Below are 21229 nucleotides of genomic sequence, written 5' to 3' on the forward strand. Positions count from 1 at the left end.
ATTAATTTATTATTTTTTATATTTATTTTATTAGTTTTATATTTTAAATTATATAAAAAGAAAAAATTTAAAATTAATTATTCTATCAATCAATTTTTTATTATGCTATTTTTAAAATTGTTAAATTTATAAAATATTATATGAAAAATAAAATACAAAAACAAAATATTCAATTGAAAATAGTAGGATTGATTTGGCTATGTATAATAAATATATAATTTGGTTATATATATTATATATACATATATATATAATCATATAATTATAATCATATAATTATATACATATATATATAATAATATATATAATCAAAATTATCTGTCTTTTTTAAAATTAATAACTACAAAAATTAATTTTGAGTTATTAATTTTATAAAGAATTGTAATAAAAAATATACTGATGAAAATAATTTTTCTTTCAAATATATTTTTGAATTATAATTTTTATTTCTAATTTTATGAATAATAATAATGAAATAAATAAAAAAAGATTGTTTTTGTTCCATAATATTGAAATTATTCTCGTTTTTTGTTTGTTATAATTAGTTTATTATGTTTTTTTTTCATTTATTGATTATTTTAAAATGATATTACAAAAATTAGTTCTTTGTTAAAAAGAAAATTATGTTTTTTTTAAGTTTTTTTTTATTTTTGTTAAGTTTGTCATTCTCTCTTATTTTCATTAATATTAATTAATAGCAGCTGTTAAGTTAATATTAATTACTTAAGTTTAAAAAATTAAAATTAACATTAATCAGAAGTATATTTATGTTCAATATTTAAAAATTAAGGAAACAAAGAAAAAAAACAAATTATTTTAAATGTAATATTAATATTAAATATAGTTCAAATGTTTACGTACAAAATATTAAAAATAAGTTCTACAAAAATAATCAATAATACTTTTTATATAAACTATTATATTTTTAAACCAAATTTCATACAAACATTTAATATTATTTTATAGTTTAATTAAAAAAAATCTATTTTCCATTATTTTATAGAAAACAAATTTTTTTTATTATTGAATTTTATTAAAAACAAAATTAATGCTTCATTTAGAAAAAAAATAAAAAAATCATTTTAAATTTAATAAAAAAAATTCAAACATTCAAAATCAAAATATTATTTACATTATCTCGTATATTTTTTTTTATTTATTTTTATTATGTTATTTTTGTTATTATATTTCTGTTTATTTTTAATTCTTTCTCTTTTTTTTTAATTTTCATTACATATCTTTAATTGCTTAATTGATTTTACGCAAATTACATGTTCATATTACTAAAAAATTCTGAATGATTCAAAAATATATATAAATTATATTATGCAATATAATATATAAAATTAATTATTTATTAATTATTTATTTAATTCATTTATTTATTTATTTATTCATAAATTAATGAATTAATTTTAAGATTTTCGTATTTTTATTTATATATGTATTATTCATATCAACAAATGAATGATAAAAATTGATTGATTTCTTTGATTATTGATTATTTTTTCTATGTATTATTTCATTTAATATAATTACATGTTTAAATTGTATAATTGTGTAATTATACCATCTATATTTAATAAAATTTTAATTAAAATACATATTTAATTCATTATCTATAATTAGTTACATATAATTATTTTTAAATACCAAGTATAAGTATAAGTGAATGATTTTTTTTAATATTATTTTAAAACATTCAATATTTCGATTTTGATATAAACATCTTGATTGCGAATACTAATAAACTATGAAAAAAAAATTCATTATTAAACTAAATAAATGATAAAAATAAAATTAAATAATTAAATAATTATATAATTCAATATCTTAAATATTCTACTACATAATATTTAATGAATTAATTGAATAAATAAAAAACATATTTATATAATTGTTCGAATTATTTTCTCAATTATTTTATAATTTTTCATAATCTTTCTCTTTATTTCCTTTTTTCTTCTTATTATAAATTGAAATAATTTATTAAATATTCTCAGATTTGATAATTTATTTCTTTTCTAAATAATTTTAAGACAGAACTTGCGTTATACATAAATTCCTATTGATTTTAAATTCTCTAAACCTTTAAATTTTGTGGATATTTATTTAGAAGATCTTTCGTTACCAGGTAAAATTCAAATTACGTTTCTAAACATATTCTTAATATTTTTCACAATGAACATATATATATTTTTTTAATTCAATTTTGATTTAAAAGATACAAATCGCACGATATGAATGTTAATGTTCAATTAAAAAAAAAAAAAAATAAAAGAAATAAAAGAAAAGAATTTAACAAGAATAAAAAATTAATTCGAGAAAGGGAGATATATAAAATTAAAGATAAAAACTGTCGGAAATCGATCTACAGTATTGATAAAACAAAACCTGAAAAAGGCAAGGAGGGTAAATAGAAGCAGAACATTTCGTGATAGAAGAAAAGATATGCAATAAGGACTTGAAAATCAGTTGTATTTCTATACATAATTCTAAACGGAAAAATGTAGTAATGCTGATATAATCATTCGATCGATATCCATTGGAAAGACAATGTACATATTTTGTAAATAACACAATATTACTCAATATTCAATAATGCGTTATAATTTATTTCATAATTTGGTTTATTTGAAACTATAATTATTATAAATGAAACAATGTTAATAATAATTAATCATTATAATTTACGAAACGATTATTAAAAGTTAAATAAAAAAATGTTTATCAATTATCGATTATCGAAAAAAATGTTTATCGATTTGATTAAGGATAATCAAATTAATAATAATTTATAGATATATAAAAATATAAAAATAAAATAAGAAAATTTAAATAATAAAATTTAGAAATAAACTATTTTAAAATATAGATTATTAGATTAGAGAATTATCAAAGAATCAATATAAGAAATATTAAATTACATAGTATTTTTCATGAAATTAATATTGAAATGAATAATAAATATTTTTTTAGAAAAAAATATTTTATTTGAATAAAAACTGGAAATATATATGATTAAAGAATTGAATTTTCGCAATAAATATTTTAGTATACTTCAGAAAAGTATAAAAGACTCTGTTTAAGAATAAGGTGACTCAGTCGTTCGAAAAATACTCAAAGGTTCAAAATCCATCTAATAGACTCTTCATTTTCTTCAATTCTATATAAATTTTTGAATATCTATTATATAAATTCATCATATATATTCATTCATTATATATTATTATATATATATAATTCATTCATTATATAAATTTTATCATTTTCATCATTAGGGTTATTAGATTTCAATTAAAAAAGAAGCTCAATATAATTAGCAATATAAAGAAAAGCATATATAATTAAATATAATTAGTAATAATAATTAAAATTAATTAAATTAAATAATGTTTTCAATTAATAATTAAATACCTAAAGAAATACAAATAATATTTATTTTAATTGATTTGTATTTTTTTTTAAAACATGAATTTTGAATTTTGAATTTTGAATTTTGAATTTTCGAAAATATCGAAAAATTATAGAATATAGGAACGAAGGATTAAATAAAGTTTGAAAAAGTGCATCGGAACAGGTGTAGAAAAATATTAAAGGGAGAGAGGAAGAAACAAATAAGAGCAATGTGAAAAAGGGCAGAAATAGAAGAGGAAGAAAAGAAGGAAGAAAAGTAGTAGTACAAGAGGAAGAAAGAAAGAAAGAAAGGAAGAAGAAAGATAACGGAAGAGTGATAAAAGAAGGAAGAGAGTGAAGAAGAAAAAAAGAAGGAAAAGAAAAAGGAAAAAGTGAGAAAGAGAGCAACAGGAGAGAAAGAAGGAAGGAAGGAAGAAAAAAGAGAAAAGATCGACTGGAAGGAAAAGGAAAGGAGAAAATAAAGAGAGAAAGAAGAGGAGTGAGAACAAGGAGAATAAGAGAGGTGGTTCCGAAGGTGTTCCAGAGGGACAAGTTTTTAGAGTGCACTTGCTTTTCTTCGTTCGGGGGCAGAGGGTGAAGAAGACAACGATGGCCGGATGGTGGAGCTTCGGTGGTGCTTTTCTTCTGTTTTTTGGTATTCTTCTTGTTTCCTATTTGTACAAGATCAACTGGATCAAGGTGAGTCTTCTTTGATACCATTATCCGATTTACCTACTTATATCACATCTTTTATTTTTCTTTTTATTAGTGTAAATAATGTAAATTCAAATTAATTGACTGAACAAACATTTATTAATTATAAAAAAAAAAATAAGAAAATAATTAAAATTACACTAATTTATTAAATTATTGTGATATATATATTATTAACAATTTAATATAAAATGAATCAGTAATAAATAATAAAATATTAATAAAAATTATATTTTACATATGTTTAGTATAAAATTTTTAAAATTTCTTTGAAAAAAAAATTCAAAAAATCTTATTTAATTTTAAACATATTACATTAAGTTTAAAATAAATTTATATAAATTTACATAAATAATGTATTATTTATAATATAAAATAATTATTAAATTTGAGAATGATTTGATTTAATTATTCATACTATGATGTTTTTAATAGTTTAATTTCCTTTAAATTAACAAAAAAACAAATAAAATATTCTTTATTATATATAATTTATTTATTACAAAGAAAAAAATAATTATTAATTATTTATTTAAATATGTTATATTATTATTTATATAAACTACATATATCTTTATTAAAATATTAATATTCATTTCTCAAGAAAATATAAAAATAAAAATATAAATAAAATAAAAAATAAAAATAACTTATTTAAATTCAATTTTTTGCATTTTTTTTTATTTTTATTAAATTAATTTCATACAAATTAATTTCAAATTTTAACATAAACGATATGCACAGATATGAACATCACGATAACATTATGTTTACAAATGTGAAAGATTTCTTGACGTTCTTTCTGACGTCGTAGAATCCTTTTTCTTCATGTCAGCGATTCTTTCAATCTTTAAAAGGAAAGCATAATATAATTTAATCTTATTAAATAATTCAAAATGAAAAAAATAAAAATATTATATATATATTTATAAATATTATATACATAATAATATATATATATTTATTAATATAATAATATAATATAAATATAATTTTTATAAATATTTATATATTATAATATTTATGTAATATCTATTTAAATATTAAAAATAATTAAAAGAATTAACAAAAGATTCCAATTTTTTTCTTTTTTTATTTTAGATAATATTTTATTATTTCTCTTTTTTTTATACAAATTTTATAACAAATTTTAAAAGTTTTAATTTTATCATTTTAAGAAGTTTAATTATTTATGTAATATATAAATTATATAATAACTTTATATTATATAATCCTAAATTTAAAATTTTATTTTTTATTCTTATTTCTTAAAAAATAATAATTTCATTGATATTTTAATATTTACATATCAAAAAAACTATTATTAAGTTTACATAACTATTATTTCAATTAATTTTTTTTATTATAAATATAATAATTCAAAAGTTAAAATATAATATTTTTTTAGGATCTAAGGCTAGAAGGCGATAACAAAACAGTTTTAGCTAATCACTTAGAATCAAAGAAACGAAAATTGGGTAAGCTTCCTCCAGTTTATCCAAACGGATGGTTTGCCTTGTTAGAAAGTTCTCAATTAGATAAAGGTCAAGTGAAACATGTAGCTGCACTTGGACAAAATTTTGCAGTTTTCAGGTATTTTAATTTTTAAAATGTAAAATGAATGATTAAAAAATTAAAAAATTTATTTTATAATTGTTTTTAATTCAAGAAATTGTTAAAAGCATAATTGATCTTTATATAAATTTAATAATAATATTTAATAATAATATTTATTTAAAGAACAGATAATGGGACAGTAAGAATTTTAGATGCCTATTGTCCTCATTTGGGTGCAAATATGGCTGAGGGTGGACGTGTAAAAGGTGATTGCTTAGAATGTCCTTTTCATGGTTGGCAATTTCGTGGTTCTGATGGACAATGCAATCACATCCCATATGCTGATAAAGGTAATTTAAATTATAATTTTATTTAATTGTATCTTAATTTTAATTTTATTTAATTATATTTTATCTTTTTTTAATTTTAATTTTTTAATTTTAAAGCTATTTATATATATTGTATATTAATTATACTGTATACTTTATTTTAGTGCCACATATTGCTAGAACTAAAACTTGGAAAAGTTGTGAAGCTAACGAAATTATTTTCGTTTGGTATCATGCAGAAGGATTAGAACCAAATTGGCAACCACAAACAATTAGCCATGTTTTAAATCGAACATGGCGTTATCATGGCCGAAATGAATTTCTTATTAATTGTCATATACAGGTCAGGTTTTAATTAATTTAAATACAATTTCATTACTTATTTATTTTATAATATAAATAATAATATGAAATACTGAATGAAAAGTCAAATTTTGTTTTTATTATTCTAAAATTTTTATCTATAATATATATATATATATATATATATATATATATATATATATATATATATATAAAGAGAATAAAGTTTTTATATTTGAAGATTAAGAATAATTAAAATAAAGATTTCAATCGATCATGGAAACTAAAATCAAGGAAACCAAATTATCATTAACATTTAAATCGGCAGTGATTTTAGTATTATTTTTTTTCTTTTTTTTTTCTTCTTTTTTTTTTTTTTTTTAGATATGTGTTAAATAAAGCTGATGGATATTTGAAATAAGAAATGGATTTTGGACTCCTTGATTGCAGCCTCCATGATGAATTCTAAGAATGATGATCGTTGTTTTGAGTTTAAACAGGTAAGAAATAACTCATAACTATCATTCTCAAACTAAAGCAAAATTAAGATGTTAATTAATAAAGTAAAAATAATTTTAAAATTAACATGGCAAAAAATAATAAAAATATTATACAATTATATTAAATATACAAAAATAAATATTTTATAAAAAATTATTAAAAATTATAGATAAACCATTTGATTTTTATTTTATTCAATATTAAATAAAAATAAAAAATTGGTAATAATAAAATATTTAATCAAAAATAAAGTTGTAAGACAAAATATTATAATATAAATATTATAATTTTCAGGAAGTTGCAGAAAATGGTGCTGATTCAGCACATCTTAGTGCAGTACATGGTCCAGCAATATTTACAAAAATTGCAAATTTTTTTTCTTCTTTTGCTCGACATTCATGGACGAACGTTAATTGGACACCACATAATTCTTTCTTAAAATCCCAAGATTCTAAAGAAATCAAAGCAATAAAACAAGATGATGAAAACTTAAGGCATAGAGCATATATGACTTTAAGACACAGTCTAATTCTATTTGAGAAATTTAAACTTTTACAATTGGATGTAAATGTTCAACAAATAGGCCCGGGATATGTCGAACTTATGATGCATACTTCTTTGGGATCAATGTGTATTTTTCAAACAGTAACACCAATGGAACCCCTTTTACAAAAGGTTCTTAAAATTTTAAATATATAACATTATTAAAATTTTTTTACATTTTTTATTTGTATTTTTTTAACTATATATTATATATTATTAATTATATACTAATTTATTAAGAATACAATTTTCTTTAAAAAATAATAATAATAAACTTATTTCTTAGAAAAGATTTAAATTTCAGTAAAAAAATTAATTACTGCATTATTTTGAATCATTGTTTTTTTATTTATTAAAAAAAATATTTACATACATACAAATTTACATACAAATATTTTCTTTATTATAATTATTGTTATTATCATTTTTATTATTAGGTGACTCATTTACTATATTCTCCTCCTCTGCTTGGCCCATATGCTAGTATGTTATTCTTAGCAGAATGCTTAATGTTTGAAAGAGATGTAGCTATTTGGAATCGAAAGAAGTTCGAAAAACAACCCCTCTTGGTCAAAGAAGATAAAAGCATACTTGCTTATCGTAGATGGTATGCTCAATTTTATTCGCAACATAGTCCAAGTTATCATTCTGCCATTAAATCTTTACAATGGTAAATTTTTTGTATTGAAAAATATTTTTGTATTTTTGACGGAACTCAAATTTCATTATATAAATTATAATATTAATGAAAATTGAAAAAATAATTCATTTATAATGTTAATAATAAATTGAAAATATTTACAATGAAAAATGCACAAATATTTACAAAAAAAATGGGAAAGGGGAAGATGATGTATTTAATCTAAAATTCAAATATATTATATTATTCTTATATATTTAAATACCTATATCCTATATATTTAAATTGAATTCTCCATAATATAATATATTATCTTTTTTATAAAAAAAATAAACATACATATTTTTACAATCTTATTTCTTTTTTTAAATAAATATTATTAAAAATAATAAATCTTGAATAAATATTATTTAAGAAGATATTTGAATTTATATTTTCTTAAAAAACTTACATAATTCAGATTCAATAAAAAAAATAATAATGTTATATCTATATAAATCACATTGTAGCTAATTGGTTAATCGAATGAGTGGCGGCTCTTCAATACCTTAAAAACAGTTAGCTACCATAAAAAATTTATTTTCATCGCAAAAAAAAAACATGACTTCTGAAATAGATTTAAATGATGTGAGTAATTTAAATTTTTCGCGGTTTTTTCTATTTAGCTATTGTATTTAACATTATATTATTTTAATATTTTGGCGGTATTGTATTGAAACATAACCTTAATTTCATTGTTTTTTTGTTAATTACTTTGTAATATATTTTAGTTATAATTCAAAAATCAAAGAATTAAAAAATTAATAGTTAATATTTTATTATAATTTAAAATATATAGTAGTTATATAGTGATTTATAGTTATTTAGATCTTTATTAATGTATATATAAATATTTTTTATAATATGTCTATTATAAAAAAATAATAGATATAAAAAATTTATCAAAAGTTTTGTGATAAAGAAATTATCTAAAATATAATAAAAAATAAAATTTAAAATAATTATAATTAAAATTTAAAATAATAAAAATAATAAAAAAATAATTTATTAGCAAATTAAAAAATTAATTAATAAAAAAATTAATATTCAAACAACAAACAAAAAATGCAATAAAAATAATAATAATTTTCATTTATATTACATGTCTAAATGCTTTCTACAAAAAGAATAGAACATTAATAAAAGTATTAATCTATGCATAAATTTAATTATCGAAATAAGTATATATTAATTTTTATTTGTTAATATTAATCAATGCATTTATTTATACTTTATTATTCTATTTTCAAAAACTTACATATAAAGTGACAGATAAAACTAATAAAAAATTATATAGATATGTAGCAATAATGAAAAAATAATTGAATGAAATTAAATTTAAATTTATAAATAATATATTATATGTAGTAATTAATAAATTAATAAATAAAAAATATAATTGCTTAATAATCTCTTACATAAAATGTTTTTTTTTAGAAAAATCAAATTATTTAAAAATATATACTTTATAATATAATCATAAATTTTTAAACATTTAAATATCAAGTAATGTAATCAAAAAATTTTAAAAATCTTTCAAAAAGTTTTTTAATGAGCTAATCAAAAAAAAAATTTATTCTATGTTTGATTGTTATAAAATATTAAAATTAAAATTTATTGATTAGTACTATAAATTTTTATTATATAAATTAATACTATAAATCTGATATAATATAATTTTTTTTCCAAATTTTAATTAATTATTGAAATTATTTTTCTTTTTATTATATTTATAAATTCTTATTAAATATTTTTTCATTATATTTGTAAGTTTTTAATTCTTAAATAGATTATAATATATTACTAATTATATATACTAATTGAATAATATAATTGATAATATATTACTAATTGAAACTTTCTTATAATTTTTTGTTATATTAAATTAAATGTAATATTATTATATATATTATGTATAAAATTATAAATAATAATACTAATAATATTAATAATATTATTTTTCAAGAGATCTGCTTATATTAAAATCCTTTTTCAATAATATTTTAAAAAAATAACAGAATTCATCATAATGAGATAATTTTTAAGAATAATTTTCTTTTATAATTATGTAATTATTTATGTAATTATATTAAATGTATTAATTATATAAAATTTTTTTTATGTATGAATACAATGTATTAGAAAATTTTAAACTTTAATTATTGATTTAAAATATGTATATTTATATTTACATTTATATTTATATTTATATGTATATTTTTAGCAATTCCTTAAATATCTTCTTTTTTATATAGTTCCCAACACTAAAATTAAAACATGTCCATATCAAGGACAAAAAAAATTTATTAAGGATAATAAACACAATGTTGACAGATGGATGTAATTCTTTACAGGTACAATGTTTTTAAACTATTTATTTAATATTTTTTTTAATATTAATTTTTTATATTCATAAATTTTTATTTTAAATATATATATATATATATATTATTAGTAATTTAATAATAATAAAATAATTCATAATATATCATCTTGATTTCAATTTCATTAAAAAATTCTAATTTCAGATAGTTACAGATTTTGATTTAACATTAACAAAACAACATGTAAATGGAAAAAAAGTTCTTAGTAGTTTTGGTATGTAAATAATATTTTATTGTAATAAAAAATATAAGTATAATTATATACATATAATTTTTATTATAATAAAGTAAATAAAATACAATTTTTTTTGTAATTTAAAAAAAAATAGGAATTTTTAGCAAATGCAAGCAACTTCCAGAAATATATACAAAAGAATCAAATCGTCTTTATAAAAAGTATAGGCCGATTGAAATAGATCCTGATTTATCAATTCAAATAAAAACAGAGGCAATGACAGATTGGATGATAGCTGCAGAAGAAATACTAAAAGGAATACCTTTTGATCCTAATGAAATATCAGAAGTAAGCAAGATTTATGGAACAAATTTAAGGGATGGTACAAAAGAACTTTTAACAAAATTATATCTTGCTGAAGTTCCAGTACTGGTTTTTAGTGCTGGTTTAGGAGATATTGTTCAAGCTATTTTAGAAAACCAAGAAATTTTATTTAATAATGTAAAGGTAATGATATTTTAAACACAACTCTTTTTATAAATTTGTAACTTTTTAAAAATATATAATAATAATATAAATAAACATAAACGTAAACATAATAGTAAAAATTACTTTAATCTTTTAGATAATCTCAAATTTTCTTAAGTATGAAGATGGGAAATTAGCAGGATTTCAAAATGAAGGATTAATTCATGTTTTTAATAAAAACGAACATGCTATAGAACAAGAATATTTTAAAGTTTTTGAAAAAAGAAAAAATATTCTTTTAATGGGTGATACTATAGGTGATGCATCAATGGTTGATGGAATGTTAAATACTTGTGCTGTTTTAAAAATTGGTTTTCTTTATGACAATGTAGGTATTCATATAGTAATTTATATATTCATATTTAAAAAATATTATGAAAAATAATTATAGTATATTCAAATATATTAATAAATAATGTGTAAATAATTAATAATAATAATTATATATTTTTTATTTAAAATATATATTATTATATTTGTTTATATTAACATATATACATAATTAATTTGAAATAAAATTATGAATATAATATAATTTGATTTGTCTTAAATAATCTTACAATTTCAATATATAATTATATACAATATATGTAATATATAATTATTTTTAATAAATTTACAAATTAAATTTTTTACAGGTTGAAAATAGTCTAGCTTCATATATGGAAAAATTTGATATTGTCTTAGTTGATGATCAAACAATGCAAGTTCCAATTGATATATTAAGATTATTATTATAAAAGAATTCAACTTTTTATTTTTATTATTTGTAAAGTATCTCCTTTTCACTTTTAATCTTTATCTTAATTGCAATTTATTTATTTTATTTAAAGTTGTTTAACAAACTATGTTCAAAAATATCATTTTACATCATTTTCTTTATCATTTATAAATTGTGTTTTTAGTGCGGTTTTATATATTAGATATTTATATATTTTTTAAATATGTATGTATCTTTTAATTGTATAAAATTTAATTAATCTTATTAAAATAATTAAATAAAAATGTGTTCTCGCTTATATTTAAATTTATATAATTTATCTTTTTAAATTAAATATATAATCATACATTCATGAAATTCCCTATGCAAATAATGAATATATATTATTTTAACATATATTAAGAAAAACAAATTGAGAACCGTTGATCATTGATTTACCTGATACGTTACTAACCAAAAACTACTTTTGTGCTTTTCGTTTATTAAAATTTAAAAATTTTGTAATCTAAAACTATTTCGACGTAAGTTACTTTAAATTTTTTCAATTCATTTTATAATCATTTTCCGAAATGTTAAATTATAATATTCGATTAAATGAATTTTATAATAAAATTTAACAAGATAATTTATTATTATGAAGTACATAGTTATAAATAAACACAATCCGATTAATCGATTTTAATCGATATTAAATATTATAGAATCGATAATTACAATCAAATTAATAATATTTAAATAAATTACTTTAATTAATTTCTAATTTTCATTTAAAATATATTTTTTATAGGTATTACTAATTATATAAAAAATTTAAAAAAACTTGAGTAAAATTATATTTTGAAATTAATAATAAATAAAAATATTAAATGAATAGTATTGCAGAAGCTTGCAATAATCTCAAAAAAGAATATGATGGATGCTTTAAGCTTTGGTTTTCCGAAAAATTTCTTAAAGGAGATTTAGATGATTCAATGTGCTCAAATCATTTCAAATTGTATAATCAATGTCTTCAGGTAATCAAATTTTTTTTCTCTTTATAAAATTCCATTTGAATTAAATGTTCAGTTTAAAAATAAAAAAATTACAATTTTACATATATCATAAAAATGTATGTATCATGAAATGAAATTAAAATAATTTTTTAGAAATTTTTTTAAATTTTAATTAAAAATGGATTCAGTTACAATTACAAATTAAAATATAAATAATTGTAAAAGTATAATTATATTTATTTTTTTTTAAATTAAATTTTAAAAATATGTAAAATAATGCAATATGTGTTGTGCACAGTAATAATGAAAATCATTTGTAATGCATGGAATGTATGGATTGCACAATTTTATTTTCTTTTGAATACATAATGAATAACCAAACAAAATTTTTATAATTATTAACATAATATTAATTTTCAATTCACTATTTAAATTAATGTGCAATTAATTAAATTTAACAATAAATTATGGAAGCTTGTAAAGAATTAAAAGCAAAGTATGATCGTTGTTTTAATGATTGGTTTTCTGAAAAATTTTTACGTGGAATTTATGATGATAGTGAATGTGCACCATTACTTAAAGTTTATACCAAGTGCGTAGCGGTAAGTTAAACAGTGACAAAAATTAACTTTATTTTTGAAATTCTAACCTTTTATTTGTTTAAAATAAAGTTTTTATTTTATAAAAAGACTATATGATAAATATATACTATAAAAAAATTATATGAAATATGTGTGATTATTTAGATTTTAATTTTTACATTTTAAAATTATAAACCTTAGAACTATTTTAAAATCTTTTAATCTAGATAAAATAGACTATAATAAAAATTAATAAATGTATTAAATATAAAAATTTAATTTTTGTCAAAATTTCAATAATTTTAAGAATTCTGTGATTATTAATTTCTATGTTTGAAATTATATAAAGTCAATATAAATTTATATAATTATTTTGTGTTATGTTATATTTTATAAATATTTTAAATATACATATTATTATTACTTATTTTACCATTAAACAATTATTTTGGTACAATTTAAAAAATGTATATTATTATGTTTCAGCAAGCAATGAAAGATCAAAACATAAATTTGGATGAAATAAATATAACTCATTTAGGAACAGAACAAGAAAAGAAAACTGAAAATTGACAATTATGTCTTTAATAATAATTGAATTCCTTAACAGAATTTTTTTTTTATATTTTATTAAAAATGTGTTATATATTTTTTCATAAATAATGATTATGATTATGACTTTTCATTTTCATTAATAAATACCAAGTATAAATACTGATTTTTAAATGTATGCATTTTTATTTTCCTATACAAAAATTTTTAAAAATAATATCAAGAACTTCTTCATTATTAATAGAACCAGTTATTTTGCCAAGTTCTCTTGCTGCATTTCTAATATCCTGTAAAGATATAGCCATATCATAATTTGGTATTTTAGTTTTCTCTAAATAATATTTAAGATAATCTAAAACGTGCAATAAATGATTTCTATATCGAGCATGACTGATAACAGGACTTTCTTTACATGGATTTCCACATCTGAAATTAAAGATAAATTAATAAAATAAACAAGTTTTATTTATAATAATTATAATAAAAAAATAAAAATATAAATGTTTTATTACAACGCTTAAAATTATTTATAACATTTATTTAATTTTCAATTTTATATATACTCACATTTCTTCAAAACATTGTCCCAATGCATTTATAAGTTCTTTTAAACCTTCTTGTGTTTTACATGATATAGGAATAACATTTTGTTTTCTCCAACTTTCTATTTCATCTTCTTTAATCAAATCTATTTTATTTAATATTAAAAGAACTCTTTTTTTATCGATTTCCAAAAAATTCTTATATTGTTTTAGAAAATCTTCTAAAGATGTTTTTACATTATTTTCTGCACTAATTATGCATATAATAAAATCTGCTTTCTTTGAATATTCCTTTGTTTTTTTAATACCCTCTATTTCTATTTCATTTTCTGGATTATTTCTAATCCCAGCAGTGTCTGCAAGAATCATTGGATATCCACAAATATCTATTGTTAATTCTATAATATCTCTTGTTGTTCCTGGCAAAGATGTAACAATAGCTGCATTTTTTTTAGAAAGAAGATTTAAAAAACTGCTTTTTCCTACATTGGGTTTTCCAAGAATTGCTACATGTATTCCACTACGTAAAATTTCTCCTTTTCTTTCATCAGAAAGATGTTGTTGTATTTTTACATATAATTTTTGAATATTAATTTTAGTATCTTCTAAGATATTAGAAGTTACATTATGCTCTTCAGCAAAATCAATATAAGCTTCTAAATTAGCAAGAATATTTAAAAGAATAATACGCCATGACTCATAGATATGATAAAGAGAACCAATTGTTTGATTAGAAGCCTGTTAAGATTTTAGTAAAAAAAAATAATATAATATATATTATATTATAATATAATTATAATATAAATATAATTTTTTAATATATGATATAATATAATAATATGAAATAATAAAAAAGTACTTTTATGATTTTATTTTTACCTGTTTACGTTGTTTCTCAGTTTCTGCTTCGATTAAATCACCTATACCTTCTGCTTCAGTTAAATCTAATTTTCCATTTAAAAATGCTCTTCTTGTAAATTCACCAGGAAATGCTAACTGAAAATGTAGCTTTGCAAGAGCATTTAGGATTGATGTAATTACTGCAGGACCACCATGAACATGAAATTCTATACAATCCTCACCAGTAAATGAATTGGGTCCTAAATTGTCCATATTTAATTTTATTTTTTATATTAATTCACATATATAATTTTAAATTTATTTTATTTAAATTTTATTTAAATTATATTATCATTACCTGGAAACCAAAGACATAGACCTCTATCTAACATTTCTTTTGTTTCAGGATCATAGATTTTTTTTAAGAGAGCCATTCTAGGTATTAATTTAGATATTTTTGTCATTCTTTTTAAAGCTATTAATGCTTTTGGACCAGATATTCGAATTACTGCTACTCCACATTTCCCATATCCTTTAATATAAAAGATTTTATTATTTAATAATTTAAATAGATTAATAAGTTCATATTAATGAGATCATATAATAAAAACATTATAATAATTTAAAATAATTTAATATATTGAATTCAAAATAATTTTTTAAATAAAATATAAATAAATAAATATAAAAATTAAACAAAAATATAAATAAATAATAGATATAAAAATTTTAGCAGTATTTTTATTTTTATTCTATTTTAAAAAATATTTTATCGAATTAATAATTTAAAATATAACATAAATAAAAAGATATTGTTTATATATATATATATAAGCAATATTTTATTTATATATACATGTATATATATATATATTTTAAATATATTTTAAATAATTAAGTTTATGATTATGAAGCGCGTGCGCAAATAAATTAGCGAAATGTAAAATGTTTGTCATAAAAAATAATGTCGATGATTTTAAATTAAAATTACATATATATTACACAATTGTATAAAATTATACAATTGTAAAATTAATTTAATGAAAATATAAATATTGCAAAAGATACAAAAAAAAAAATAAAACAACCAGAAGAAAGTGCGTAAATTGTGGATGATCTAGATTCATCAAAGTATTTTTGATGTAAAATTTGATGTGGAATAAAAATTGTATGTCTCGTTATTTTTGAAGTCGTTAACTTCCAAATATTTTTATTTAAAAATATTCGTAACATTTGATTATTTAATATATAAACTTTAAACTCTTTTTAAATGTGATATGACACTTTACGTATTTCATTTATATTTTTTTCACATAAGGTTAGGTATTTAAGTATAAGTATGTCGAACAAGATCATTGACAGGAATATAAAAATTAGATTAATATTTTCAATTTATATAAAAATTAAATATTTCTTTTTAAATTAAAAAAATTTCTTAAGTGTTTTATTCATTTTAATATAAATATTTATAATACAAAATCAAAAGTTGAATTTGTAATAATTGAATTGCGTAATAAGTTTATAATATAAATGTTAAAATAAATTAAGAAAATGGCAGAATTTGCAAAAAACTTAATAACTAGTAAAGATGTACAAAAACAGTGTAATGATTGGGTAGAATCACAAAAAAATTTTACATATACTGATGAAATACAATTTAAAAGGAAACAGATAGATGACAATGATAGTTATAATACTGATTCTGAATTTGATTCCGTATCAGAAAATGGTGCAAAAAGAAGAAGAGTTGGTTTACCAGTAAAACGTGAAGTTTATCATCTCTCTTGTGAATGGATTAATTGCAAATATGAAGCCAATCATGTTGAGAAATTTATAAATCACGTGGCCACGCACGTGTCAGATTTAAATACGCGAATTAATGAAAAAGACATTAATGTTTATGTATGTCAATGGAGTGGTTGTTTATATGAAAGTAATGATCCTGATGAGATTTCTAGACATGTTAATTATCATGCTTATCATACTAAATTAAAATGCATTGGATCAAATATTCGTACTAGAATTAAATTACCTGTAAGTAATTATTTCTACTATATTTTTTTAATATATGTTATAAATAATTTTATTTTATAAAATAAAATTATATAATATATATAATAATATAATATTTTATTTTTATTTGAAATAAAAAACGATATTATTTAAATATAAATATTTTATTTATAAATATAAATATAAATATAAATAATATTATAAATATAAATAAATATAAATATAAATTTTAATTAAATTAAATTTAATTAAATTTTAATAAAATTTAAAAATTTACTTTTATATTATTTTCAATTTATTTGATTTAAAAATCAATTAGGATTAATATGATTGGGATGATATGAGTATATAAATATTTATAAAAATATATATATAATTATATAATTATATAATTATATATATATTATATATAATTATATATGTAAGTATTTATAAGAAAAAAGTAGCTATATATATAATAACATATAAATTATAGATTATATATTTCAGAAATGTTGTAGAGATTCTGAATGGAAAAATGTTGTAGATCTTCCAGCACCACTTCTTTGTCGCTGGGAAGAATGTTTAAAATATTTTAGAAATTATCAATTATATTTATATCATGTAGCTGCTCATATTCAGGAAGGTCCAAGAGGTAACAAAGTTGAAGGAGGTTTAGAATGCAAATGGACAGGTTGTAGTAATTTATATCCTAATTTATACAAATTGAGAGATCATATACGACATCATACAAAGGAAAAAATTGTTGCTTGTCCTGATTGTGGTGCTACTTTTGCTTCTAATACAAAATTTCATGTACATTGCAAACGACAAATTCCAATTGATGGTAAAATTTTAAAAAATTTTTATTCACTTATACATTACAATTTAAATATTATGAGTAATTTTTTTAATTACTAAAATGTTTAGAATAAATATTAAGATTTGATAAGTAAATTATTTTTAATATTTATAATAATTTATATTAAAAAATTAAGTTTATATAAAAATAATTTTTATTAGTTCAAGGATTCCAGTGTTCTCATTGTAATAAGTTTTACCCAACTGAAGGAATTTTGAGAGATCACATGCAAATGCATGTTTTTAATTATAAATGTAGTCTTTGTGATATGAGTTGTGAATCACCAGCAAGTTTAGCTAAACATGTTAGATATCGACATGTTTCCACCAGAAGTTTTCCTTGTCAACTTTGCAATCATGCTGCTAAATCTCAGCAAGATTTAGATTCACACATGACAGTTCATACAAATGGACCTAATTTTTCATGTCATTTTGAAGGATGTCTATATAAATGCAAGGGTGCATATACTCTTGATAGGTATTTAAATGAAATTTTTATTTAATGAAAATTTAAATAAAAAAGATCAAAAAAAAATTCTATCTTTTTATTATTTATAAAAAAAATTTGCATTATTTTTTAATAATGAAGGAAACTACATTTTAAGGCATGTTGAACGAGTTCATAGTATGCAAGTGCGATGGTATTGTTGTCATGAATGTCCAATAAAATATAGAAAAAGTTATAGATTAACAAAACATTTAATTGAAACACATCAATTGCAATTACCTAGTGGTCATACAAGATTTCAATATACTCATGATAAAGATGGATGTTACAGATTACAAATGGTTAGATATGAAGCTGTCGAAGAAGAATTAAATCCTTCTATCAATCAATTAAAAATACAAAATAAAAAATTTAAAATTAAATTAAATAAAGATTCTAATGTACCACAAATTGAGGTAATCTTTTTCTTTAAACTTGATATAATATTTTGATATTTATAAAAGATAAATAATTATATATATATATAACTTCATTCATTATTTATTAGATTTTTGAAGATTTAAATGAAACTGAGTCAAAAGATGAAGACAATGAAACAGAAAAAAAATCAAAGGAAGAAAATAATGAAGGAAAATCTATGCCTGTCATTTCAAATATTTTGATAACGATTGATGAAACTGATGCAGAAGGAAATATAATTAGAAGTCGAGTTGTTGAAGCGCAAGAAACTATGGAATTACCACCTTCAGATGGACCACCATTAATTCTAACATAAAATTTTTTAATAAAATTTAGGATATCATACATTTTTTTATTATAATTTTAATTTCATGGTCAATATTTATATATTTTACAAAAAATTGTAAATTAATCAATTTGAAATCAAGTAATTCATTTTTTTCAATATTTTCTTTTAAAATAAATAATTTATTAAAGTAATGTAATTAATTATATGTTATTTATATATGTAAATAAGTTCATCAAATACATTTTTTTTAAATAAATGTAACATTAATTATATAATATGTTAATTAGGAAGAAAATTGAAGGTCAAAACATGCTTCATCTTCTATTTCTAAAGAATCAGGTGTATCCATTATGGCAATTAATTCTCCATCAAAATACAATTTAATTTTTGATTTTTCAATATTGAACTCTTGAGCACATTTCTCTAATAAAGTTTTGAAATTTTCATTTCGTTTAACAAAAATGGTTAAACTTTTCTTGTTTGTTGTTTGTATCTTTATCATACAGATATTATCATTTTTTTCCATCACATTGTTTGAAATCATACTATTGTCTTTTTTAATAATACCTCCTTCTATAAAAATATTTTATTTTATTCTTATTGAAAAAAATATTAAAATAAACTATAATTTTATATTAAAAAATAATTAACTTACCAAGTATGTCTATTACAGATAAATTTATAGAAACTGGAGTATCATTTCTTTTAATAATTTTATCTTTTTTCGTTATTAAAATTTCATCAATTGATACTTGCTCTAAATTAGCAAAATATTTAAAAATTTGTCCAAAATTTTCATTCTGAAATAATGCATCTAATTTTATTTTTAAGATAAATGCATTAAACAATAAAAATTAAGATATAAAATAATTTTTATATAAAATAAATCATTAATATAAAAATATAAAAATTTCATGATTATAAAAATCATGATTATAAAAATTTATATATAATTATGAAATATATTGTATATACTTGACAAATATTCAAACGATATATATTTTTTGATCGCCAAAGGATTTTAATATTTATTTCATAATTCTCATTTTCATTTGGATTTGGATATTCAGTTATATTATCTTCAACTATATATAAATCATTTTCTGATAAATTTTTCTCTTCTATAGAAACAATTTCTAAATCTGAATCTATTTCAGATATATTTTTTTTCTAAAAATATGAAATAAAAAAATATTAATATAGAATATATTTTAATTGAACAAATTAATAAAAAAATTATATTTTAGTTAAAAAATTATTGGTCATTATTTAAAACAATAAACTTTCTTTTTAGATATATAATATAGATATAATTTATATATATATATATAATATAGATATTAATGACATAACTTACTTGTTTTTGTTTTGCTGATCGATGCTTAGAACTATACTTTTTATTTTTTATCTTTCGATTTGTTCCTTGTTTTAAAACAGTATCATTAAAAATTTTAGATCTGTAAATTAATAATTTATATAAAATATGTATCAAAAATGTTATATTTATTATAACAATGAAAAAAAAAATTAATGAAATATAATACATGAAATAGAAAATTATAAAATTTTATAAAAACTAATTTTTTATGAACTTTATTCTATATGTATTAGACGTGCTTCAACTCTTCATTATTTGCTTGTTTTTCCTCCTCCTTTTCTTGATCCTTACATTGTGGTAATGTCTGCTTTTTCTTCAAGGCTATAGAATTAAATTTTAATATAATATAATTTAATTTCCTTGTTTAAATTAACAATATTTAAGAATTAAGAATTAAGAAGAAATAAAAATAAAAAGAAAATTTATATATTTACCTTTCAATTTTGCAACAGAATTTAAATATAT

At 18.3% G+C, this 21229-nt stretch overlaps 6 protein-coding genes across 11 annotated transcripts; 4 read left to right on the forward strand and 2 right to left on the reverse strand.

Annotated features, from left to right (window-relative positions):
* The first annotated feature begins 3843 nt into the window (after positions 1-3843).
* On the forward strand, positions 3844-8245 carry LOC107965828 (cholesterol 7-desaturase). Its single transcript, XM_026440700.1, has 6 exons — positions 3844-4095; positions 5519-5703; positions 5851-6017; positions 6161-6339; positions 7095-7475; positions 7781-8245. Exons 1-6 carry the CDS (start codon positions 4006-4008, stop codon positions 8015-8017), a joined length of 1239 nt encoding a protein of 412 aa, XP_026296485.1. The 5' UTR covers positions 3844-4005; the 3' UTR covers positions 8018-8245.
* A 238-nt stretch (positions 8246-8483) lies between these two features.
* LOC725409 (7-methylguanosine phosphate-specific 5'-nucleotidase) lies at positions 8484-11908 on the forward strand. The gene is made up of 6 exons (XM_026440684.1): positions 8484-8610; positions 10278-10376; positions 10551-10620; positions 10736-11088; positions 11207-11437; positions 11748-11908. The coding sequence occupies exons 1-6, from the start codon at positions 8584-8586 to the stop codon at positions 11847-11849; spliced, it is 882 nt and encodes a 293-aa protein (XP_026296469.1). The 5' UTR covers positions 8484-8583; the 3' UTR covers positions 11850-11908.
* Positions 11909-12235: 327 nt separating this feature from the next.
* On the forward strand, positions 12236-14119 carry LOC100578534 (TP53-regulated inhibitor of apoptosis 1). 2 transcript variants are annotated; one of them, XM_006572325.3, is made up of 3 exons: positions 12236-12351; positions 12618-12843; positions 13890-14040. In XM_006572325.3, exons 2-3 carry the CDS (start codon positions 12697-12699, stop codon positions 13974-13976), a joined length of 234 nt encoding a protein of 77 aa, XP_006572388.1. In that variant the 5' UTR covers positions 12236-12351; positions 12618-12696; the 3' UTR covers positions 13977-14040. The 2 variants fall into 2 exon arrangements, with proteins under 2 accessions (XP_006572388.1, XP_003251933.1); XM_003251885.4 differs by lacking the exons at positions 12236-12351; positions 12618-12843 and adding an exon at positions 13081-13424 and having other exon boundaries at positions 13890-14119.
* Positions 14120-14121: 2 nt separating this feature from the next.
* On the reverse strand, positions 14122-17225 carry LOC725337 (tRNA modification GTPase GTPBP3, mitochondrial). 4 transcript variants are annotated; one of them, XM_006572324.3, is made up of 5 exons: positions 17094-17225; positions 15696-15869; positions 15377-15597; positions 14523-15235; positions 14122-14381 (listed from the first exon to the last, which is right to left on the reverse strand). In XM_006572324.3, the coding sequence occupies exons 2-5, from the start codon at positions 15799-15801 to the stop codon at positions 14141-14143; spliced, it is 1281 nt and encodes a 426-aa protein (XP_006572387.1). In that variant the 5' UTR covers positions 15802-15869; positions 17094-17225; the 3' UTR covers positions 14122-14140. The 4 variants fall into 4 exon arrangements, with proteins under 4 accessions (XP_006572387.1, XP_016773016.1, XP_006572386.1 ...); XM_016917527.2 differs by lacking the exon at positions 17094-17225 and adding an exon at positions 16975-17084; XM_006572323.2 differs by lacking the exon at positions 17094-17225 and adding an exon at positions 16627-16708.
* Positions 16808-19832, forward strand: LOC725303 (histone H4 transcription factor). 2 transcript variants are annotated; one of them, XM_006572321.3, is made up of 5 exons: positions 16808-17371; positions 17840-18176; positions 18353-18668; positions 18970-19093; positions 19186-19832. In XM_006572321.3, exons 1-5 carry the CDS (start codon positions 16889-16891, stop codon positions 19411-19413), a joined length of 1488 nt encoding a protein of 495 aa, XP_006572384.1. In that variant the 5' UTR covers positions 16808-16888; the 3' UTR covers positions 19414-19832. The 2 variants fall into 2 exon arrangements, with proteins under 2 accessions (XP_006572384.1, XP_001121172.2); XM_001121172.5 differs by having other exon boundaries at positions 16889-17371; positions 18796-19093.
* LOC725267 (uncharacterized protein CG4449) lies at positions 19429-20101 on the reverse strand. Its single transcript, XM_026441091.1, has 2 exons — positions 20042-20101; positions 19429-19959 (listed from the first exon to the last, which is right to left on the reverse strand). The coding sequence occupies exon 2, from the start codon at positions 19928-19930 to the stop codon at positions 19670-19672; it is 261 nt and encodes an 86-aa protein (XP_026296876.1). The 5' UTR covers positions 19931-19959; positions 20042-20101; the 3' UTR covers positions 19429-19669.
* Between the last annotated feature and the right edge of the window lie 1128 nt (positions 20102-21229).

The sequence above is a fragment of the Apis mellifera genome, linkage group LG5 (assembly GCF_003254395.2).
Source record: "Apis mellifera strain DH4 linkage group LG5, Amel_HAv3.1, whole genome shotgun sequence".
Lineage (NCBI taxonomy): Eukaryota > Metazoa > Arthropoda > Insecta > Hymenoptera > Apidae > Apis > Apis mellifera.

Coding starts and splice junctions, on each gene's coding strand:
- LOC725409 (XM_026440684.1), top strand. CDS start 8,584: ATGACTTCTGAAATAGATTTAAATGAT. Junction 8,611..10,277: donor CTGAAATAGATTTAAATGAT/GTGAGTAATTTA, acceptor TTTTTTATATAG/TTCCCAACACTAAAATTAAA. Junction 11,438..11,747: donor TTGGTTTTCTTTATGACAAT/GTAGGTATTCAT, acceptor AATTTTTTACAG/GTTGAAAATAGTCTAGCTTC.
- LOC725337 (XM_006572322.3), bottom strand. CDS start 16,570: ATGTTACGAATATTTTTAAATAAAAATATTTGGAAGTTAACGACTTCA. Junction 15,870..16,425: donor AATTTACGCACTTTCTTCTG/GTTGTTTTATTT, acceptor TTTATATTAAAG/GATATGGGAAATGTGGAGTA. Junction 15,598..15,695: donor TCTATGTCTTTGGTTTCCAG/GTAATGATAATA, acceptor TGGACAATTTAG/GACCCAATTCATTTACTGGT.
- LOC107965828 (XM_026440700.1), top strand. CDS start 4,006: ATGGCCGGATGGTGGAGCTTCGGTGGTGCTTTTCTTCTGTTTTTTGGT. Junction 5,704..5,850: donor CAAAATTTTGCAGTTTTCAG/GTATTTTAATTT, acceptor ATTTATTTAAAG/AACAGATAATGGGACAGTAA. Junction 7,476..7,780: donor TGGAACCCCTTTTACAAAAG/GTTCTTAAAATT, acceptor TTTTATTATTAG/GTGACTCATTTACTATATTC.
- LOC725303 (XM_001121172.5), top strand. CDS start 16,889: ATGGCAGAATTTGCAAAAAACTTAATAACTAGTAAAGATGTACAAAAA. Junction 17,372..17,839: donor GTACTAGAATTAAATTACCT/GTAAGTAATTAT, acceptor TATATATTTCAG/AAATGTTGTAGAGATTCTGA. Junction 18,669..18,795: donor GGTGCATATACTCTTGATAG/GTATTTAAATGA, acceptor CTACATTTTAAG/GCATGTTGAACGAGTTCATA.
- LOC725267 (XM_026441091.1), bottom strand. CDS start 19,930: ATGATTTCAAACAATGTGATGGAAAAAAATGATAATATCTGTATGATA.
- LOC100578534 (XM_006572325.3), top strand. CDS start 12,697: ATGAATAGTATTGCAGAAGCTTGCAATAATCTCAAAAAAGAATATGAT. Junction 12,844..13,889: donor TGTATAATCAATGTCTTCAG/GTAATCAAATTT, acceptor ATTATGTTTCAG/CAAGCAATGAAAGATCAAAA.